Source organism: Haematobia irritans, chromosome 5, assembly GCF_050003625.1.
Source record: "Haematobia irritans isolate KBUSLIRL chromosome 5, ASM5000362v1, whole genome shotgun sequence".
In the NCBI taxonomy this organism is placed as follows: Eukaryota; Metazoa; Arthropoda; class Insecta; order Diptera; family Muscidae; genus Haematobia; species Haematobia irritans.
Window position 1 is genome coordinate 16,182,930 of NC_134401.1, and position 22,908 is coordinate 16,205,837.

The following is a 22,908-nucleotide window of genomic DNA, read 5'->3' on the forward strand; positions in this document are numbered from 1 at the left end:
ATGAACTTGGAAACCCCTTGATTACAAAAAATTTTCTCCCTGTGTAGAAATCACGAAGACACCAAAATGTTCCATTTTCAAAAAAATTTTCAACTTCTGTATAAAGCTCCCTTTTCTAATATCCTAGACATGTTTGAAATTTAAGTTAAGTGTTATCTCTGACAAAAATCCCATAGAAATAATTGCATACGTTTGTCTGATCTTTTATATAAGCCAGCCTCTGTAGAAGCATGTGTCACAGAGTATGCTACTTACTTGTATGTGTGTGTGTGTAGTAGTTTTTCTCCAATACAACTGCAAACAAGCTCTGACAACTTGTTTTACTGCTTACATCCGGTACTTTTCAACTTTTCAGAACTCATTTCCGTTTGACTATGGTTACGCTTGTATGGGTGTCTCGCTCTCTCTCTCTCTCACACACACACTCTGTCTTCCCCTCTATGCATGGCCAGTATTGGTTATATGAACGAATGTAGGGTTTTTGGCTACACTACTGGCTACACACAATACAAACATCAGCGCTCTTTGTCTGTGGGTATATGCGTGAGTGATTTTCGCATAGGTTTGAAAGAGAGTGAGTGCATTAGAGCTAATGTCTGTAGTGTTGGTTCGTCAGTCTGAATGGAAAGCTATTAAATAGGAGTCATTAAAAACATAACATGACAAAACTTTTACAGATTTGTTCTTTTTTTTTTCTTTTTCTTTGTGTCGTTGTTGTTGTTTGCTTTTCTGGATATTGTTGGTATTCATGCATTTTATACAAAAATCTGTCTGAAAAGTTCTCTAGGTGGCATTTTGTGGGAGGTCTGGCCGAGCTAGAGGAAATGAGCAACTATAAAAGCTAAAAACATTTATTGTTTGATCTGTATTTTGCTACTGGCTACTATTGTACATCACCATCACCAGGGTTTGTGGCAAATATTTGAATATGAAACTTTTCACTAGCTATTACAATGAGAAATGTTAGAAAATTAAAATGTGTTCCTCTCCTCGTAATTTTCTAAGGCCAGAGGAAGAGGTTGTGAAATGGAAAATTGTTTGAAAAATGGAAAATAATGATAGCAGGACAAAAATTGTGCAAATTTATTTTAATTGCACAGTAAGTGAAATTTTCATAAGCTTTCGTATAAAATCTAGAGTTCTCTCACCCTCTGTCTCTCTTTCTATAACTCTTTATTGGCATATTAAAGCCAAAAGTTATTTCTGTTAACAAGTTTCCTAAGCATTTGGATGAGTCAAAGTTTTGTAATATCAATTAATGAGGCAAGAGAATATACACAGAAAGAAGGAGGAGGTTTCTTTTTTAAAGAATGAAATTTTAGTCAAAGGAAGTGGATAACGTCGAATTTCTATGCATGACAGCTTTTTTTAGCGCCCCAGTCGAAATTCATAATAGGTTTCTATTGTGACAATAATATGACAAGTAAGGAAAGTCTAAAGTCGGGAGGGGCAGACTATATTATACCCTGCACCACTTTGATGATCTATATTTTCGATACCATCTATACCCAGAGAAGGAATATGATCACCTCAAACATGTTTTAAGAGCAAAATGTTATTTTTGGGTGGTGACCATGTAACATGGTTTTCGCAACCATGTTATTTTCTCGGAAATCATGCATCTGATTTCGGCAAGCAGGTTATATTTGACGAGAAAATAACATTTTAGTGACAAACATGTTACATGTTCCCCATACAAAAATAACATTTTGCTCTTGCAACATGTTTGAGGTGATCATATTCCTTCTCTGCGTGTAAAATCTTTCAATTTTGTTGGGAGTTATATAAAGGTTTATTTTCCAATATTTTATTTCAATCTGAACCGATCTGCACAATGTTTGTTTGACTTCTTAGAAAACCAAATTTGTTTTTCTGTGTAAAAAAAAAAATGCAAAATTTCACGTAAATCGGAGCAAAACTACACTGAAAGAAGAATTTTCTTTTCTGAGGAACGAAATTTTAGACAAGCAATGTTTTCTTTTGACGAATTTTCTTCAAGATCATATAAAACAGAAAATAGATTATCGTTGAATCTCTCATCACAAGTTCGGGTTTATTTACTCTTAATGAAACTACACTGAAAAAACTGTGAACCCACTAGGAAGAAAATTTTTGATAAATTTTAGAAAATTTTGATTATTTTTAAAAATTTTAACTAAACAGCATTACAAGCGGTGACATCACGCCTATATCACAAAAATAAGTAAATATTTTTCGACAAATTTGACCAAATTTATTAAACGTAATTAAATTTTTTCACTTGTTAAACAAAATTTTGTAGTTATGTATAAGAGTTAGGTCTCCTTGTGCAAAATTTCAATCAATCAAAACTCTGGATTCTAGGGCCATATAATTGCATATCGGGCGAAATTTATATATATGAGAGCTATATCTAAATCTGAACCGATTTTAATAGGGTTCTATTCTGGCCCAAAGAACATATTTGAGTAAAATATGAAGTCGATTGGACAAAAACTGTGACTAGACTTCGACTCAGGGGCACGGTTGCCAATCGTGCCAAAAATAATCGACCAAGCTTCAGAGAAAATCTTACCAAAAAAGTATAAAAAAATTACTTGTCAAAATTTTATTTCTATAGAAAACATTATCAAAATTTTATTTCCATAGGAAATTTTTATCATATTTTATTTCTAAAGAAAATTTTGTCAAAATTTTATTTCTATAGAAAATTTTGTCAAAATTTTATTTCTATAGAAAATTTTGTCAAAATTTTGTTTTTATAGAAAACTTTGTCAAAATTTTATTTTTATAGAAAATGCTGACAAAATATTATTTCTACAGAAAATTTGTCAAAATTTTATTTCTATAGAAAATTTAGTCAAAATTTTATTTCTATAGAAAATTTTGCTAAAATTTTATTTCTATAGAAAATTTTGTCAAAATTTTATTTCTATAGAAAATTTTGTCAAACTTACATTTCTATAAAAAATTTTGTCTAAATTGTATTTCTATAGAAATAAAATTTAATCAAAATTTTATTTTTATAGAAAAAGTTGACAAAATATTATTTCTACAGAAACTTTGTCAAAATTTTATTTCTATAGAAAATTTTTGTCAAAATTTCATTTCTATAAAAAATTTTGTCTAAATTGTATTCCTATAGAAATAAAATTTAGTCAAAATTTTATTTTTATAGAAAATGTTGACAAAATATTATTTCTACAGAAAATTTGTCAAAATTTTATTTCTGTCGAAAATTTTCTCAAAATTTTATTTCTATAGAAAATTTTGTCAAAATTTTATTTCTATAGAAAATTTTGTCAAAATTTTATTTCTGTAGAAAATTTTGCTAAAATTTTATTTCTATAGAAAATTTTGTTAAAATTTTATTCCTATAGAAAATTTTTCAAAATTTTATTTCTATAGAAAACTTTGTCAAAATTTCGTTTATATAGGAAATTTTGTCAACATTTTATTTTTATAGAAAATGTTGACAAAATATTATTTCTACAGAAAATTTGTCAAAATTTTCTTTCTATAGAAAACTTTGTCAAAATGTTTTTTCTATAGAAAATTTTCTCAATAATTTTTATAGAACATTTTATTTCTATAGCAAGTTTTGTTAAAATTTTATTTCTATAGAAAATTTTGTCAAAATTTTATTTCTATCGAATACTTTGTCAACATTTTATTTCTATAGACAATTTTGTCAAAATTTCATTTCTATGGAAAATTTTGTCAAAATTTTATATCTATAGAAAATTTTGTCAAAATTTCATTTCTATAAAAAATGTTGTCAACATTTCATTTCTATAGTAAATTTAGTCAAAATTTTATTCCTATAGAAAATTTTGTCTAATGTTTTTTTTTTCTATAGAATGTTTTGTCAAAATTTTATTTCTATAGAAAATTTTGTCAAAACATTATTTCTATAGAAAATTTTGCCAAAATTTTATTTCTATAGAAAATTTTGTCAAAATTTTATTTCTATAGGAAATTTCGTTTGTATAAAAAGTTTTATCAAAATTTCATTTCTATAAAAAATTTTATCAAAATTTCATTTCTATAGAAAATTTTGTCAAAATTTTATTTCTATAGAAAATTTTGTCAAAATTTCATTTCTATAAAAAATTTTGTCAAAAGATAAAGAAGAATTCTGGGGGGGCTAAAATTTTTCTGGGGGGTTTAAGCCCCCTCCCCAGAGGTCTTCCTACGCTTATGATGATATCTATATTTTATTTATCTATATCTAAGACTACCTAAACTTCTTCAAGGATATTTCGTCATTTTATGCAGAAACCCGTCAACTGGGTCTTGAAGTTGGCAATGCTTTTTAGCTCTTGGCAATGCTACAAAGAAGTACTTTCCTCATAGGGCATGTCCTGTTTGAACTAAGTTACCGCCACCGTGGTGCAACGTTTGCCCGCCCGCCTTGCATACACAAGGTCGTGGGTTCGATTCCTGCTTCGACCGAACACCAAAAAGTTTTTCAGCGGTGGATTATCCCTCCTCAGTAATGCTCTAAGTGGTTTCACTGCAATGTGGAACGCCGTTCGGACTCGGCTATAAAAAGGAGGTTCCTTGTCATTGAGCTTAACATGGAATCGGGCAGCACTCAGTGATAAGAGAGAAGTTCACCAATGTGGTATCACAATGGACTGAATAGACTAAGTGAATCTGATACATCGGGCTGCCTCCTAACCTACCTCCAAGATAAGTTGGTAATGAGATTTTTTATACCCTCCACCATAGGATGGGGGTATATTAACTTTGTCATTCCGTTTGTAACACATCGAAATATTGCTCTAAGACCCCATAAAGTATATGTATTCTGGGTCATGGTGAAATTCTGAGTCGATCTGAGCATGTCCGTCCGTCTGTTGTAATCACGCTAACTTCCGAACAAAACAAGCTATCGACTTGAAACTCTGCACAAGTAGATGTTATTGATGTAGGTCGGATGGTATTGCAAATGGGCCATATCGGTCCACTTTTACGTATAGCCCCTATATAAACGGACCCCCAAATTTGGCTTGCGAATCCTCTAAGAGAAGCAAATTTCATCTGATCCGGCTGAAATTTGGTACATGGTGTTAGTATATGGTCTTTAATAACCACGCAAAAATTGGTCCACATCGGTCCATACTTATATATAGCCCCCATATAAACCGATCCCCCGATTTGGCTTGCAGAGCCTCTAAGAGAAGCAAATTTTATCCGATCCGGCTGAAATTTGGTACATGGTGTTAGTATATGGTCTCTAACAACCTTGCAAAAATTGGTTCACATCGGTCCATAATTATATATAGCCCCCATATTAACCGATCCCCCGATTTGGCTTGCAGAGCCTCTAAGAGAAACAAATTTCATCCGATCCGGCTGAAATTTGGTATATGATGTTAGTATATGGTCTCTAATGACCATTTAAAAATTGGTCCATATCGGTCCATAATTATATATAGCCCCCTTATAAACCGATCACCCGATTTGACCTCCGGAGCCTCTAAGAGAAGCAAATTTTATCCGATCCGGCTGAAATTTGGTACATGGTGTAAGTATATAGTCTCTAACAACTATGCAGAAATTGGTCCACATCGGTCCATAATTATATATAGCCCCCATATAAACCGATCCCCCGATTTGGCTTGCAGAGCCTCTAAGAGAAACAAATTTCATCCGATCCGGCTGAAATTTGGTACATGATGTTAGTATACGCTCTCTAATGACCATGCAAAAATTGGTCCATATCGGTCCATAATTATATATAGCCCCCGTATAAACCGATCACCAGATTTGACCTCCGGAGCCTCTTGGAAGACCAAAATTCATCTGATTCAGTTGAAATTTGGTACGTGATGTTAATATATGTCCTCAAACACCCATGCAAAAATTGGTCGAAATGGGTCCATAATTATATGTAGGCCCCATATAAACCGATCCCCAGATTTGACCTCCGGAGCATCTTGGAAGAGCAAAATTCTTCCCATTCGGTTGAAATTTGGTACATAATGTTAGTATATGGTACCAACAACCATGCAGGAATTGGTTCATATCAGTCCATAATTATATATAGCTCCCATATAAACCGATCCTCAGATTTAGCTTGCTGGGCCTCTAAGAGAAGCAAATTTCATCCGAATCGGTTGAAATTTGGTACATTGTGCTAGTGTATGGCCGTTAACAACCATGCCTAACTAGGTCCACATCGGTCTATAGTTATTTATAGCCCTCAGATAAATCGATACCCAATCACACAAAAATTGGTGCATATCAAGTTCATAATTGTATATAGCCCCCACATAAGCGACCCCCATATTTCAATTCTGGCTCTCTACGTATCGTACCTATACCAATATCGTACCTACCTCTACGTATCGAACCTATACCTACGTACCTATACATACATTTGTTGTCTAATATATACCACGTATGGACTAACTCACAATTTAGAAAACGATGTTAAGAAGTTTTAAGATACCACAACCCAAGTAATTCGATTGTGGATGACATTCTTTCGTATAAGTTTCTACGCAATCCATGGTGGAAGGTACATAAGATTCGGCCTGGCCGAACTTACGGCCGTATATACTTGTTTTTTTTATACCCACCACCATAGAATGGTGACGGGGGTATAATAAGTTTGTCATTCCGTTTGTAACACATCGAAATATCGATTTCCGACTATATAAAGTATATATATTCTTGATCAGGGAGAAATTCTAAGACGATAGAACGATGTCCGTCTGTCCGTCTGTCTGTCTGTCTGTCTGTCTGTTGTAATCACGCTGCAGTCTTCAATAATGATGCAATCGTGCTGAAATTTTGCACAAACTCGTCTTTTGTCTGCAGGCAGGTCAAGTTCGAAGATGGCCTATATCGGTCCAGGTTTTGATATAGTCCCCATATAAACCGACCTCCCGATTTGGGGTCTTGGGCTTATCGAAATCGTAGTTTTTATCCAATTTGCCTGAAATTTGAAATCTAGAGGTATTTTATGACCATAAAGAGGTGTGCCAAAAATGGTGATTATCGGTCCTTGTTTTGGTATAGCCCCCATATAGACCGATCTCCCGATTTTACTTCTTGGGCTTATAGAAACCGCAGTTTTTATTCAATTTACCTGAAATTGGAAATCTAGAGGTATTGTAGGACCACAAATACGTGTGCCAAAAATTGTCAGTATCGGTCCATGTTTTGGTATGGTCCCCATATAAAACGACCTCCCGATTTGGGGTCTTGGGCTTATAGAAACCGTAGTTTTTATCCAATTTGTCTGAAATTGGAAATCTAGAGGTATTTTAGGACCATAAAGAGGTGTACCGAAAATGGTGAGTATCGGTCCATCCAGAATCTGATATAGTCCTCATAGGCGAAATCTTTAAATTTATCTTCGAGAAGTGTCCTCAAGCCCTCCTGAAATTTCAAAGGAAACCCTAATATTTGGTTCATGGTGGTGGGTATTTAAGATTCAGATATCAATTTCGAATTTTTAATTGGTTCCTACCATAGTTATCTCCTTACTAGCAAATTAAATACCCTAAAATTAAAGTTTCCCTCTTCAGATAATTTCAATTCTCTAAAGCTATTAACGAGAGAAAAAAAGCCAATATAGTTGAAGAAACAAAAAAAATATATATATATGTATATGAAATGAAATGCAAATTCCTTGCTCAGAAATTGATGGGGTAGTTACTGAAGAAAGCATTTTGTTTGCGGAACAACATTTTTCTTAAGCAAATTGAATTTTTTCCAAACAAATTGCCACTTTGTGTTTTGGCATTAACAATTCTTGGAATAACTAACATTATAACACCACCACCACCCGCCTCCCGAACTCCTGCCTAAGATCTCATTTGAAGGTCTATTCATCCTATGTTCAAAAGAAACTCCTTAGTTTGCTTAAATGAAATAGCGAGTGGGGATTGTCTTTGGTTAAATAAAGAGGAATGAATGGGAGGGGTTGTAGTCATACGGAAGTGTTGTTAGTTGAAAACAATTGATGTTCAGTTACTTTCAGGACTTCTTTGCCATTTTCCATTTTAAACGGCGACAACAATGTTCTAAAGCAATTACAACAATTCCCTCGATACTAGCGAAAGAATAGTGAATGAGTGCATCCTTATTTTTCTATGCCAAAGGATGAGTATGAGGGGATGGTGTGCAACAGCAACAACATCAACAACCATACAATATGCATAGTCCTTTTTCTAAAGCATTTTCAGAGCAGACACATTGCCATTATATTGCCTTCATTTGGAATTGTTACTGTTTAGTTCCACTATGTACTGTATTGGATCTGTCATTTCTATAGAACTGGCATTTATTTGAACAATAACACTCTAAAATCCCCTCGTGCTTCGACAATGGGCGATATGCTCTAAATGCTACCAATTTTTCCATACTAACAGGCTTCTTGTATGTTGTCTTCTATTATCAATGGTATCGTAGTTGTTGTTATTGTCACTGGGTTGTGATTGTGCAATGTTTTGCATTTATTTACTTGTAACTTTTCTACTTAAGAATGGAAAAGCAAAAACAAAAAAAACAATGAAAGGAAAAATTATTCAATTTCCTATAATTGTATTGTGTCATTTTCTATTCCAAGTTAGCCATAACAAGAATGGGTGGAGGAGAGGAGATGAATTGGTGACCAATGATGCAATGGCAGCTCTTTATATTTGTATTCACGTAGTGCGTTCATTGTTCCTACAACCTAAAATCCTAGGAGTTTAATGCTTTTTAATTTTGACTTAATTTTGTTATTTCCGGTATAATTATGTCTTGCACTATTCCACAAACAAAAAAATATAACAAGATTTTTGCTTACAACACAAAGTGAAAAAACCTGTATATACGGCCGTATGTTTGGCCAGGTCGAATCTTATGTACCTTCCACCACGGATTGCGTAAAAAAATTCTACTAAAGACTGTCATCCCCAATCGAATTACTTGAAATATTGGGGTCGGTTTTTACACAAAACAAAATTTCACGAAAATTTTTCAATTAAAATTTTAATTGAGTTTTAAAAAAAATATTCAATTAAAAATTTAATTGATTCAACAAATTTTTTAATTGAAACAAAAATCTATCACAGAAATTAATAGTATCAATTAATTTTTTAATTGAATCAATAAATTTTTTAATTGGATAAATTAATTATACCCTGCGCCACACTGTGGAACAGGGTATTATAAGTTAGTGCATATGTTTGCAACGCCCAGAAGGAGACGAGATAGACACATGGTGTCTTTGACAAAAATGCTTAGGATGGGCTCCTGAGTCGATATAGCCATGTCCGTCTGTCCGTCTGTCCGTGAACACATTTTTGTAACCAAGGGATTACGTAGTAATTTAAGGCCAATCGACTTCGAATTTGGCACAAGTATGTGTTTTGGGTCAAAATAGAACCCTATTGATTTTGGAAGAGATCGGTTCAGATTTAGATATAGCTCCCATATATATCTTTCGCCCGATATGCACTTATACGGCCCTAGAAGCCTGAGTATTACCCCAATTTGGTTGAAATTTTGCACTAGGAGTACAATTGGTAGTATAGTCAAATGTGCACAATTTTATTGAAATCGGTTCAGATTTAGATATAGCTCCCATATATATCTTTTGCCTGATATGGACTAATACGGTCCCAGAAGCCAGAGTTTTACTCCAATTTGGTTGAAATTTTGCACAGGGAGTAGAATTAGCATTGTAGCTATGCGTGCCAAATTTAGTTGAAATCGGTTCAGATTTAGATATAGCTCCCATATATAGCTTTCGCCCGATATGGACTAATACGGTCCCAGAAGCCAGAGTTTTACTCCAATTTGGTTGAAATTTTGCACAAGGAGTAGAATTAGCATTATACCTATGCGTGCCAAATTTAGTTGAAATCGGTTCAGATTTAGATATAGCTCCCATATATAGCTTTCGCCCGATTTACACTCATATGACCACAGAGACCAATTTTTTCCTCCGATTTAGTTGAAATTTTGCACAGGGAGTAGAATTAGCATTGTAGTTATGCGTGCCAAATTTAGTTGAAATCGGCTCAGATTTAGATATAGCTCCCATATATAGTTTTCGCCCGATTTACACTCATATGACCACAGAGACCAATTTTTAAATCTGATTTTGTTGAAATTTTGCACAGGGAGTAGAATTAGCATTGTTGCTACGCGTGCCAAATTTGGTTGGAATCGGTTCTGATTTAGATATAGCTCCCATATATATGTTTTTCTGATTTCGACAAAAATGGTCAAAATACCAATATTTTCCTTGTAAAATCGCCACTTCTTAGTCGAAAAGGTGTAAAAATGACTCTAATTTTCCTAAACTTCTAATGCATATATATTGAGTGATAAATCATAAATAAATTTTTGCGAAGTTTCCTTAAAATTGCTTCAGATTTAAATGTTTCCCATATTTTTTTTTTTACTAAAATTGTGTTCCACCCTAGTGCATTAGCCAACTTAAATTCTATAGATTTTGTAAAAGACTATCAAATTCTGTCCAAATCGAGTGATCTTTAAATGTATGATTTGTGACAAACCTATATATGTAGCCCCCAACACATTTGACGGATGTGATATGGTATCGAAAATTTAGATCTACAGAGTGGTGCAGGGTATAATATAGTCGGCCCCGCCCGACTTTAGACTTTCCTTACTTGTTTTTTAATTGAATCAATAAATTTTTTAATTGGATCAATTAATTTTTTAATTGTAATATATATGTTAACTATGGACCGATATGGAACAAATTTGGCCTGGTTGTTAGCGACCATAAAATAATACAACGTACCATATTTCAACCGAATCGGATGACATTTGCGACTCCAAGAAATTTTCTCTTCCAAGAGGCTCGCGAGGTCAAATTTTGTGATCGGCTTATATGGGGGTTGGGAGCACCGTGGTGCAATGGTTAGCATGCCCGCCTTGCATACACAAGGTCGTGGGTTCGATTCCTGCTTCGACCTACCACCAAGAAGTTTTTCAGCGGTGGATTATCCCACCTCAGTAATGCTGGTGACATTTCTGAGTGTTTCAAAGCTTCTCGAAGTGGTTTCATGGCAATGTGGAACGCCGTTCGGACTCGGCTATAAAAAGAAGATCCCTTGTCATTAAGCTTAACATTGAATCGGGCAGCACGCAGTGATAACCAATGTGGTATCACAATAGTGTAAGTGAGTCTGATACATCGGGCTGCCATCTAACCTATATAGGGGTTTTATATAATTATGGACCGATATGGACCAATTTTTGCATGATTGTTAGTGGCCATATACTAACACCACATCCAAGAGGATCCGCAAACAAAATCTGGCGATCGGTTTATATGGGGGCTATATATACTTATGGACCGATATGGACCAATTTGGCATGAATATTACAGACCATATATTAACACCACATACCAAATTTCAACCGAATCGGATGAAATTAGCTGCTCCAAAAGACTCTGAAAGCCAAATCTGGGGATCGGTTTATATGAGTGCTATATATAATTATGGACCGATGTGGACCAATGTGGTTATTAGAGACCATATACTAACACCATGTACCAAATTTCAACCGAATCGGATGAAATTTGCTACCCTTAGAGGCTCCGCAAGTCAAATCGGGGGATCGGTTTATATGGGGGCTATATATAATTATGGACGGATGTGGACCAATTTTTGCATGGTTGTTAGAGACCATATACCAACACTATGTACCAAATTTCAGCCGGATCGAATGAAATTTGCTTCTCTTGGAGGCTCCGCAAACCAAATCTGGCGATCGGTTTATATGGGGGCTATATATAATTATGGACCGATGTGGACCAGTTTTTGCATGGTTGTTAAAGATCATATACTGACACCATGTCCCTAATTTCAACCGGATCGGATGAAATATGCTTCTCTTAGAAGCTCGGAAAGCCAAATCGGGGGATCGGTTTATATGGGGGCTATATATAATTATGGACCGATGTGGACCAATTTTTGCATGGTTGTTAGAGACCATATACCAACACCATGTACCAAATTTCAGCCGGATCGGATGAAATTTGCTTCTCTTAGGCAAGCCAAATTTGGGGGTCCGTTTATATGGGGGCTATAGGTAAATGTGGACCGATAAGGCCCATTTGCAATACCATCCGACCTACATCAATAACAACTACTTGTGCCAAGTATCAAGTCGATAGCTTGTTTCGTTCGGAAGTTAGCGTGATTTCAACAGACGGACGGACGGACGGACATGCTCAGATCGACTCAGAATTTCATCACGACCCAGAATATACATACTTTATGTGGTCTTAGAGCAATATTTCGATGTGTTACAAACGGAATGACAAGGTTAATATACCCCCATCCAACCATAGTTTTTATCCAATTTGCCTGAAATTGGAAATCTAGAGGTATTTTAGGACCATCAAAAGGTGTGCTGAAAATTGTGTCTATCGGTCCATGTTTTGGTGTAGCCCCCATATAGGCCGATTTCCCGATTTGCCTGAAGTTGAACATCTAGAGGTATTTTAGAACTACAATTGGTGTGTATCGATCCATGTTTTGGTATAGCCCCCATATAGACCGATCACCCGATTTTACTTCTTGGGCTTCTAGAAACTATATTTACTATCCGATTTGCCTGAAATTTGAAATCTAGAAGTATTTTAGGACCGTAAAAAGGTGTGTGGAAAATTGTGCTTATCGGTCTATTCTTTGCCAGAGCCCACATATAGACCGATCTCCCGATTTCACTTCTTGGGAGTCTAGAAACTGTATTTACAATCCGATTTGCCTGAAATGGGAAATCTGGGGGTATTTTGGGACCATAAAGAGGTGTGTCGAAAATCATCCGTATTAACTGTACCATAACTGGAAAAATATGAATTTTAAAGAAACAGAAATTAAAAATGTGTCTTTGAGTGCAAATCTCTTGGGAATCACTGTAGCTCACTTTGGATTCTATCCATAAGGGAATGACTTAAACCTCAGCCGGAAGCCAGTCTGCAAATATAAAATCTGTTGCAATACCATGCTGTTCAGAACATCAAAATTGTATATACACTGAAAACAAAAAACATGCCCGGTTCCAAAGATTTTGTCTTTACATTAATGATTTTGGTATTGATTCCGAGCGAAAGAAGTGGACAATTGAAGTAAGGATACTTTTAAAACAGAATTATCTTTTAAATTTAAGTTTTGCGTACTTGATTCTAGGCAGCAAATTATAACTTATTCGTTTTTTCTGTTTTTTTTTCTTCATGTGCAATTAAAGTTCTTTAAAAGCGTGTTAACGCTTTTTTGCTTTGTTGTCAAGATGCAAAAAGACTACAAATTTAAAGACAATTTCTCTAATTTTGAAGAATTTTTCATAATTATTAAAGCTAAATTGACCTTAGTCAAACAAAATTTTCTTTTATTTTAAGATACCCATTTTCAAACTGAATCGCTTAATTACAAAGAAAAAACGACTTTATAGAAAAGTTCATCGTCTTTCGGGCAAGGAAAAAACTTTATATCAGAGAACTGCGTTTTCTATGCTAAGCAAAAAACGCATTCGTATTTTAAGGACATGAAATCTTTGGTCTCACGACAATATTTTTTTTCAGTGTAGTTACAACCATTATCAAATTCGAGAATGCAAAACTAGGTGTTTTTTTTTGTTCATTAGAAATATCAGGGATTATTTTCAAGATGCAAACAGGCCCCTAAAAAATAAAGTTACTTCCATAAAAATATAAAAAAAAAACAAGTAAGGAATGTCTAAAGTCGGGCGGGGCCGACTATATTATACCCTGCACCACTTTGTAGATCTAAATTTTCGATGCCATATCACATCCGTCAAATGTGTTGGGGGCTATATAAAGGTTTGTCCCAAATACATACATTTAAATATCACTCGATTTGGACAGAATTTGATAGTCTTTTACAAAATCTATAAAATTTAAGTTGGCTAATGCACTAGGGTGGAACACAATTTTAGTAAAAAAAAAAAAATATGGGAAACATTTAAATCTGAAGCAATTTTAAGGAAAGTTCGCAAAAGTTTATTTATGATTTTTCGCTCGATATATATGTATTAGAAGTTTAGGAAAATAAGAGTCATTTTTACAACTTTTCGACTAAGCAGTGGCGATTTATCAAGGAAAATGTTGGTATTTTGACAATTTTTGTCGAAATCAGAAAAACATATATATGGGAGCTATATCTAAATCTTAACCGATTACAATCAAATTTAGCACACATGACTATATAAGTAAATGTACTCCTAGTGCAAAATTTCAACCAAATTGGGCCAAAATTCTGGCTTCTGGGGCCAAATAAGTCCATATCGGTCGAAAAATATATAGGGAAGCTATATCCAAATCTGAACCGATTTCAATCAAATTTGGCACACATGACTATACTACCAATTGTACTCCTTGTACAACATTTCAAGCTAATCGGGATAAAAGTCTGGCTTCTGGGTTCATATAAGTGCATATCGGGCGAAAGATATATATGGGAGCTATATCCAAATCTGAACCGATTACAATCAAATTTAGCACACATGACTATATAAGTAATTGTACTCCTAGTGCAAAATTTCAACCAATTTGGGTCAAAATTCTGGCTTTTAGGACCATATTAGTCCATATAGGGCGAAAGATATATATGGGAGCTATATCTAAATCTGAACCGATTTCGATCAAATTTTGCATACTTGACTATACTACTAATTGTTCTCCTTGTGCAAAATTTGCACCAAATTCGGCCAAAAATCTGGCTTCTGGGGCCATATAAGTCCATATCGGGCGAAAGATATATATGGGAGCTATATCTAAATCTGCACCGATTTTAATCAAATTTTGCACACTTGACTACACGACTAAGTGTTATGTTTGTACAAAATTTCAATCAAATCGGTATAAAACTCTGGCTGCTGGGTCCATATTAGAGCATATCGGGCGAAAAATATATATGGGAGCTATATCTAAATCTGAACCGATTTCGTCCAAAATCAATAGGGTTCTATTCTGACCCAAATTAGGAACATGTGCCAAATTTGAAGGCGGTTGGACTTAAATTGCGACCTAGACTTTGATCACAAAAATGTGTTCACAGACAGACGGACGGACAGACGGACATGGTTATATCGACTCAGGGACCCACCCTGAGCATTATTGCCAAAGACACCATGTGTCTATCTCGTCTCCTTCTGGGTGTTACAAACATATGCACTAACTTATAATACCCTGTTCCACAGTGTGGCGCAGGGTATAAAAATTGTTGTCGTTTTCCATATAATCATTTTTGGTCCTACTTTATTTAGGGTTTGAGGCCAATTTTCACGAGGCCATATATATCATAATCCTCTCTTGAGTTTTTACTATGATTCTAAAAAATAAACCAATTCCATTTTCAATTTCTCATTTTAGGTCATCCCACTGTTGTGGCTCGCAACAATACACCTGTAGCATATCCTGGTTCACCACTACATCTCTCCGTAGAATTTTGTGCCAATCCTCCAGCACATGCAGCAAGATGGCTTCATGGTGATCGTGTCTACACACCCGGTAATCAATATGGCAATACCGTATTAGCATATGGATTTACGGTAAGATTTCATAAAAAATCTTTTTACTAACAAAAACAAATTAAAAATTTGTAATCTTTTCTTATTTTAGGATTTACCCACACCCTTTTGTAAAGAAGCCCGCCTTACATATATCAGCATGCATGAAAGAGTTCCTCGTACCTTTTATTTCATAGTCTCTTCTCCGGGTGGTGTGGCGGAAGCTGTTATAAAAGTTAATTTCACTTTACGCTATCGTTCGCTCTCCAATGTTATCGACGAGGAGGAAGAGGAGCTAAGCGAACCGGAGGAAGTACATTTTCCAGTTTTCGGTTCATCAGCCAATGCATTGGAGTTAAGTCAACGATTTTGGTGGTTAATAGCCCTTTTATGGTTAAGATATAAAATTTAAAAAGTAACCCCACCCCCTCCCTCCCATAACAAAGAACAATGAAATTGTATTTGTAATTGAAAAACATAATTGGTATTTTAGGTTTGTGAATAAGTGTATTGTTATTTTTCTACATATTCTTTGGGAATATTGAGTTTTTCTTGTGTACACCTAAAACTATGCTATGCAAAACCAAAAAAAATATCTAGATTTTAAAGCAACCACACCTATTTATATGCTATACTGTGTCTATTATAAAACATTAAATAATTCTATCATCAAACAAAAAATGAGATTAAGGAAAATCCATATTAATATTATTCCCACTTTAAAAACAAAATAATAACTCTAAGCTTTTCTTAATATTAAAGCCCATAATTTTGGTTAAGATGAAAATTTTATAAATGCTCCTAAAAGTATGCCTCAAAGAAAGACATTATTAAATAATGTTTTTTTTTTTAAGTTTTGATTTTATATTAACCTAAATTGTCCTAAAAATTTTGCCAAACAAAAAAGAATAAAAATAAAACCGGAAATATTATATATAAAATTATATATAATTTTAAATTAAGTTTAAATATTTTTGTTATTTTTTATAATGATATAAATTATTCTAAAAATTTTTCCAAACAAATAACAATTTTTCCAAACAAAAAAATAAAAATGAAACCGGAAATATTATACATTAAATTCACATTAAGTTTAAATTAAGTTTAAATTAATTTTTGTTTATTTTATAATGATATATATTGTTCTAACAGAATTGCCAAAAAAAAAATTAAAATGAAACCCGAAATATTATACAAAAAATTCGCTTGAATTTTAACTTATGTTTAAAACCGCCAAATATTTGGAGAAAATCAAGAAAATAATACTAATAAAAATATATAAATTAAAAACTTTAGTTCCTTGCAAACTCTACTTTACTCTTCGATTTCATATATTATTCGTTTTGATAAATTTATAATTTCTCAAGGCAACAGAAAAAAAACAACAAAGTAATATGCTTTGTTTTTGTATGTAAAAACTTAAAATAAAAACAAAATGGTATAAACCATGCGATATCGAAATCTAACCAAAAGAGTTTCGTTTTGAATAAATAGAATCACACGAAATAATGAGTAAAATAATCAAAAATGACTGATTTTTGTTAATAAAAAAAATTGTAATATATTTAATATTATGGTAATGTGTAAACATTGCTCTTTATTTGTTTATTTTATTTATATAGATGAGCATTTATTATATATATAGTCATTTTGAATAATTTTTGTATACATCAACAAACAAATTCCTTCCATTTGATTAGTAATTAATCCAGAAAAATACACTAATAAATTAAAAATTATATTTATTTTCGCAATTAATAATAAAACATTGATATATGGTTTGAAATATGTAATATAGTTTACCATTAAGCCCATATTTATTATATGTATTTTTTTGGATATTTATAAGAGAAGAGTTTTCAATTTGTAAATCATTAATTTTTTTTTTTAATTTTTCATTTAAAATTGAAGGGATGTACAAAAAAAAAATATCACCAAAAATTTTCCAATTAATATTTTAAATGATTTTTAAAAAATATTCAATTAAAAATTTGATTGGTTCAACAAATTTTTTTTATTGAAATAAAAATCAGACACAAAAAGTATAATTGTACGAGTATCAATTAATTTTTTAATTGAAACAATTAATTTTTTAATTGGAAAAATTAATTTTTTAATTGGAAAAATTAATTTTTTAATTGGAACAATTAATTTTTTAATTGGAACAATCAATTTTTTTAATTGGAACAATTTATTTTTATAATTGACTTTGATATTAGAATACCAAATACAATTATTAAAATATCATTTCTGTGATTAAAGACATTTAAAAAATTAATAGCATCAATTAGTTTCGTGACTTAAGAAAAAAATTGTTTTGTGTCTCAAAACACAACATTTGAGTTAAATAGCGAAATCTGGAATTTATTTCGCTGAAAAAAAAAAACAAAATAATAAAATAGTAATTTTCACATTTCCAATACACTGAGAAATCGATATATGTCTGGAAAAATTTATGGTTATTTAAATTGTTTATATAACCATGGATATTACATTCACAATAATCATTCGCCCTATAGGACATTATATTTCTAATACTCATTCGCACCATTGTACGCCATCATTGAAAATAATCATACGTCACATAAGAGTCAATCGATAACCCAGCAAAAAAATTGGAAGTTCTTCTAAAGGCACAACTTTAAAAGCACAACCAAAAATGTCCTCTCAAAGATGTTCTTTATGTTATTCTAACTGCACAGGAAGTTCATTTGAGTCAATTTTCGCTTTTTTCTTATATTTAACGGAAATTTTCAAATTTTATTATTTCAAATAGGTTAAAAACAGATAAATAATTAATAAAATAGTGTAAATTATTTAAATCTTGCCGCTAAAAAAATGCTAAATCCTTTCTAGAAAAATTGCGAATTTTTGAAAATATTTGATGTCAAACGCTCCAGACAAGCGTTACAATGTCATTAGAAATCATAAAATTTTTTTTAAATTATTTATTCGGCAAAATATCACAAAATATCAAAAATTTTCCCAAATAGTAGGGCGTTTGCCCAGACCAGGGATTGGGAACACGCTTGCCAAAGTTTGTAGAATTCTACCAAAAATGGTCGATTTGTTATTATTTTGTAGATTGGTAGAATTCTTGATGTTTTGGTAGATTTTGCAAAATGTCCCCCTCCAATTTTTTATAGAAATAACATTTTGCAAGAATTTACTATAGAAACATAATTTTGCAAAAATCTTTTATAGATATAAAATTTTGAAATAAAATTTTGACAAAATTTTCTATTGGAATAAAATTTTGACAAAATTTTCTATAGAAGTAAAAAATTTGACAAAATTTTCTATGGAAATAAAAATTTGACAAATTTTTCTATAGAAATAAAATTTTGACAAAATTTTCTATTGAAATCAAATTTTGGCAAAATTTTCTATAGAAATAAAATTTTGACAAAATATTCTACAGAAATATAATTTTGACAAAATTTTCTATAGAAATAAAAATTTGATAAAATTTTCTATAGAAATAAAATTTTGACAAAATTTTCTATAGAAGTTAAAAATTTGACAAAATTTTCTATGGAAAAATAAATTTGAAAAATGTTTCTATTGAAATAATATTTTGACAAAATTTTCTATAGAAATTAAATCTTGGCAAAATTTTATATAGAAATAAATTTTTGAAAAAATTTTCTATAGAAATAAAAATTTGATAAAATTTTCTATAGAAATAAAATTTTGACAAAATTTTCTTAGAAATAAAATTTTGACAAAATTTTCTATTGAGTAAAATTTTAAGAAAATTTTATATAGAAATAAAATTTTGAGAAAATTTTATATAGAAATAAAATTTTGACATAGTTTTCTATAGAAATAAAATTTTGACATAGTTTTCTATAGAAATAAATTTTTAACAAAATTTTCTATAGAAATAAAATTTCGACAAAGTTTTCTATAGAAAGAAAATACTGGCAAAATTTTCTATAGAAATAAAATTTTGAGAAATTTTATATAGAAATAAAAATTTTACAAAATTTTCTATATGAATAAATTTTTGACAAAATTTTCTATAGAAATAAAATTTTGAGCAAATTTTCTATAGACATCAAATTTTGACAAAATTTTCTATAGAAATAAAAATTTGACAAAATTTTCTATAGAAATAAAATTTTAACAAAATTTTCTTTCGAAATAAAATTGTAACAAAATTTTCTATTGAAATAAAATTTTGACAAAATTCTCTATAGAAATAAATATTTGACAAAATTTTCTATTCTATTGACAAAATTGTTTATAGAAATAAAATTTTGGCAAAATTTTCTATAGAAATAAAATTTTGACAAAATTGTTTATAGAAATAAAGTTTTCACAAAATTTTCTGTAGACATAAAATTTTGACAAAGTTTTCTGTAGAAGTGAAATTTTGAGAAAATTTTATATAGAAATAAAAATTTCACAAAATTTTATATAGAAATAAAATTTTGACAAAATTTTATATAGAAATAAAATTTTGACAAAATTTTCTATAGAAATAAAATTTTGACAAAATTTTCTATAGAAATACAATTTTGACAAAATTTTCTATAGAAATAAAAATTTGACAAAATTTTCTATAGGAATAAAAATTTGACAAAATTTTCCATAGATATATAATTTTGACAAAATTTTCTATTGAAATTAAATTTTGACAAAATTGTTTATAGAAATAAAATTTTAACAAAATTTTCTTTAGAAATAAAATTTTGGCAAAATTTTCTATAGAAATAAAATTCATACAAAATTTTCTATAGATATAAATTTTTGACAAAATTTTTTATAGAAGTAAAATTTTGAGAAAATTTTCTATGGAAATAAAATTTTGACAAAATTTTCTATGGAAATAGAATTTTAACAAAATTGTCAATAGAAATAAAATTTTAACAAAATTTTCTATAAATTCAATATAAAACATTTTGTTTTCGAAAAAAAAAATATTTTACACTAAACACAAAAATTTGATCAACAACTTCAGAATACGATTTTTTTTAATTTAGTAGATTTAGAAATTTCTTCAAATTTTGGTAGATTATTTTTGTCACGAGTGGCAACCGTGATTGGGAACCATCCATTCAAGGTGGCAACGTTGAATATTTTACCTCATATGTTTCCCAATTGGTTTGTTTGTCTGAAAATGGACGAAATTATCTTCTTTCGCTACCATAATTTATTCAAGATTTAGGAAAAACTGTATTCCAAATATTTCCAATTAAAATTTTAATTGAATTTGAAAAATATTCATCTAAAACATTAATTGATTCTAAAAAAAATAATTTAAAAAAATTCAAGCACTCTATGAATAAGTTAATTTTTAAATTAATTGAGCAAATTAAAAAAAAAAAATTATTTAAAATTTTTACTTCACTTAAAATAAATTTAAAATTTTAATATTAATTAAAATTAACAAATTTAATTATAAATTAAGTATATTTCTAATTTGACCAATTAATTTGCATTGACAATGCTCTTCAGTATTGTGGTTAATTCCCGGCGAAGTGCTCTCTTCAGATGATCAGCACTTTTGTATTTAATGTGATATCACAATGGACTGAATAGTCTAAGTGAGCCTGAAAATAAATTAGGCTGCCACCTTAACCTAACTTTTGTTTTTTTTGTGGTGGTTGATACTAAAGTTTCTGAAGAAATTGAAGAATTTTCACTTAAAAGATTATTTGTTAAGTGAATAAATTTTAATTAAAAAATAATTAAATCGTTTAATTTCGTAATTGAAGACATAACATTTATTTCTACGAAATCATGGGTCACGACATTAATATTTGAAAAAAAAACATTTTCTGTAATTCTCTTGGAAGTTATTTTAATTGATTTATAAAAATGATTTACAAATACTGAAATCCAAAACCAATACATATTTAAATTAAGTCCAATATAATGTAAATAATTACTACAAAAAATAAAATTATGCTCAATATTTTAGTGAGAACCCGTTTAACATTATATGTAAATGTTGTTGAAATTATTTAAATGAAAACTCCAATTAGGAAATAGTTAAGAGAATATTTAAAAGAAAAAGTACGTGAAAATGTATCTAAAAAGTAGAAAAACTTACTTTATGGGAAATTGAAAAAATAAAACTAAAAGAAAAAAGTCAATGGCTTAACTATTTAAAAAAATATTTTAGGTATAAGGAAAATATATGCCAAAAACTACTAACTATTGTAAAAAAAAAAAACAAATTTTCATAAAATAAAAATCTGTAAAAAATACCTATCTGCTTTTGTATTTATAGAAATTTCGTACTTTAGTAAAAATTGGGAAAAATAAACAAATACAATTATCTAATAAGGAAAAATGAATAAAATTAACATAAATAAAAGAAAAACATACTAAATAAAATAAACGCCAATTTTTAAGTTTTTATTTTTAATTTATTAAATAAATAAATATATTGGAAATTCCAAACAAATATGAATTCAAAATTCAATTATGTTTAACAAAAACGAAATATAAAACCCCTCCCAGAAAAAATATTAAATATATATATAAAAGAAAATAGAAATTATTGAAAATTATAACATTAAAAAAATCCCCATAAAACTATTCCAAAAAAACCACACGTCGTAATGTTAACTACAAACAGACAAAAAACATCCCTAAATATAGAAATTAATATATATAAAAAATATTATTTACAAGCCAAATAAAAACCATAATAAATGTATGTATATTAAAAAAAATCGTGTTTAAATAATAAAAAAAAAAAAACTTAAAATAAAACAAAACCAACATCTTGGGATAGGGAATGAAAAGCCAAAAATACAAATGGGATAACAAGTTTTTATTTGTCACTATCTATTTATATAAAAAAAAAATAATTGGAAACCCAATTTTTTTATTTGTTTTTGTCGGCCTTTCAAAGCAATTTTGCGGAAGAGAGCTCTCCATATAAAAAAAAAAAAAACACATGTTAAATGTGCAAAAAAACAGTAACTCTTTCAAATCCCATAGTAAAGTTTGCCAATATAAGCAAAAGAAATCTTAGTATTATTTAAAAAATATTTCCATCGGTAACCCGGAACAAAAAAAAATAAATGCAATTTATATATACATATTCGAAAAGAAAGTATATATATACAATGTATAATATATATAAAATTGAAAAAAAAAATTATCAAATGATTTTTGAAAAAGCCCCTGCCCCCCTAAATAAAATGACATTATCAAACAAAAATTAAATTAATGACTATTTAATTTATTTTTATTATATAAAGCTTAATAGGTAAGAAGAAAAATTATTCTGTGTATTAAATACTACAATCACAACCCCAGGCCAAAAGTGTAAGTATGACAAAAAGTTCAATATATAGGGTGGTTCATATGTACTGTAACCAACTTCAGGTGGTTTCTCTCATTTCTAAACGGCTCATCTGAGTTATACTACATTGACAGTTTATTTAT

At 30.4% G+C, this 22,908-nt stretch overlaps 1 protein-coding gene across 1 annotated transcript in view; it reads left to right on the forward strand.

Annotated features, from left to right (window-relative positions):
• The window catches only part of tei (irregular chiasm C-roughest protein teiresias), a 470,430-nt gene extending 454,520 nt beyond the window's left edge, over nt 1-15,910 (forward strand). Inside the window, exons 12-13 of the mRNA XM_075311309.1 lie at nt 15,362-15,540; nt 15,611-15,910. Of these exons, the coding sequence (XP_075167424.1) occupies nt 15,362-15,540; nt 15,611-15,910 (479 nt within the window). The remainder of the gene's footprint in view (nt 1-15,361; nt 15,541-15,610) is intronic.
• The last annotated feature ends 6,998 nt before the right edge of the window (nt 15,911-22,908 follow it).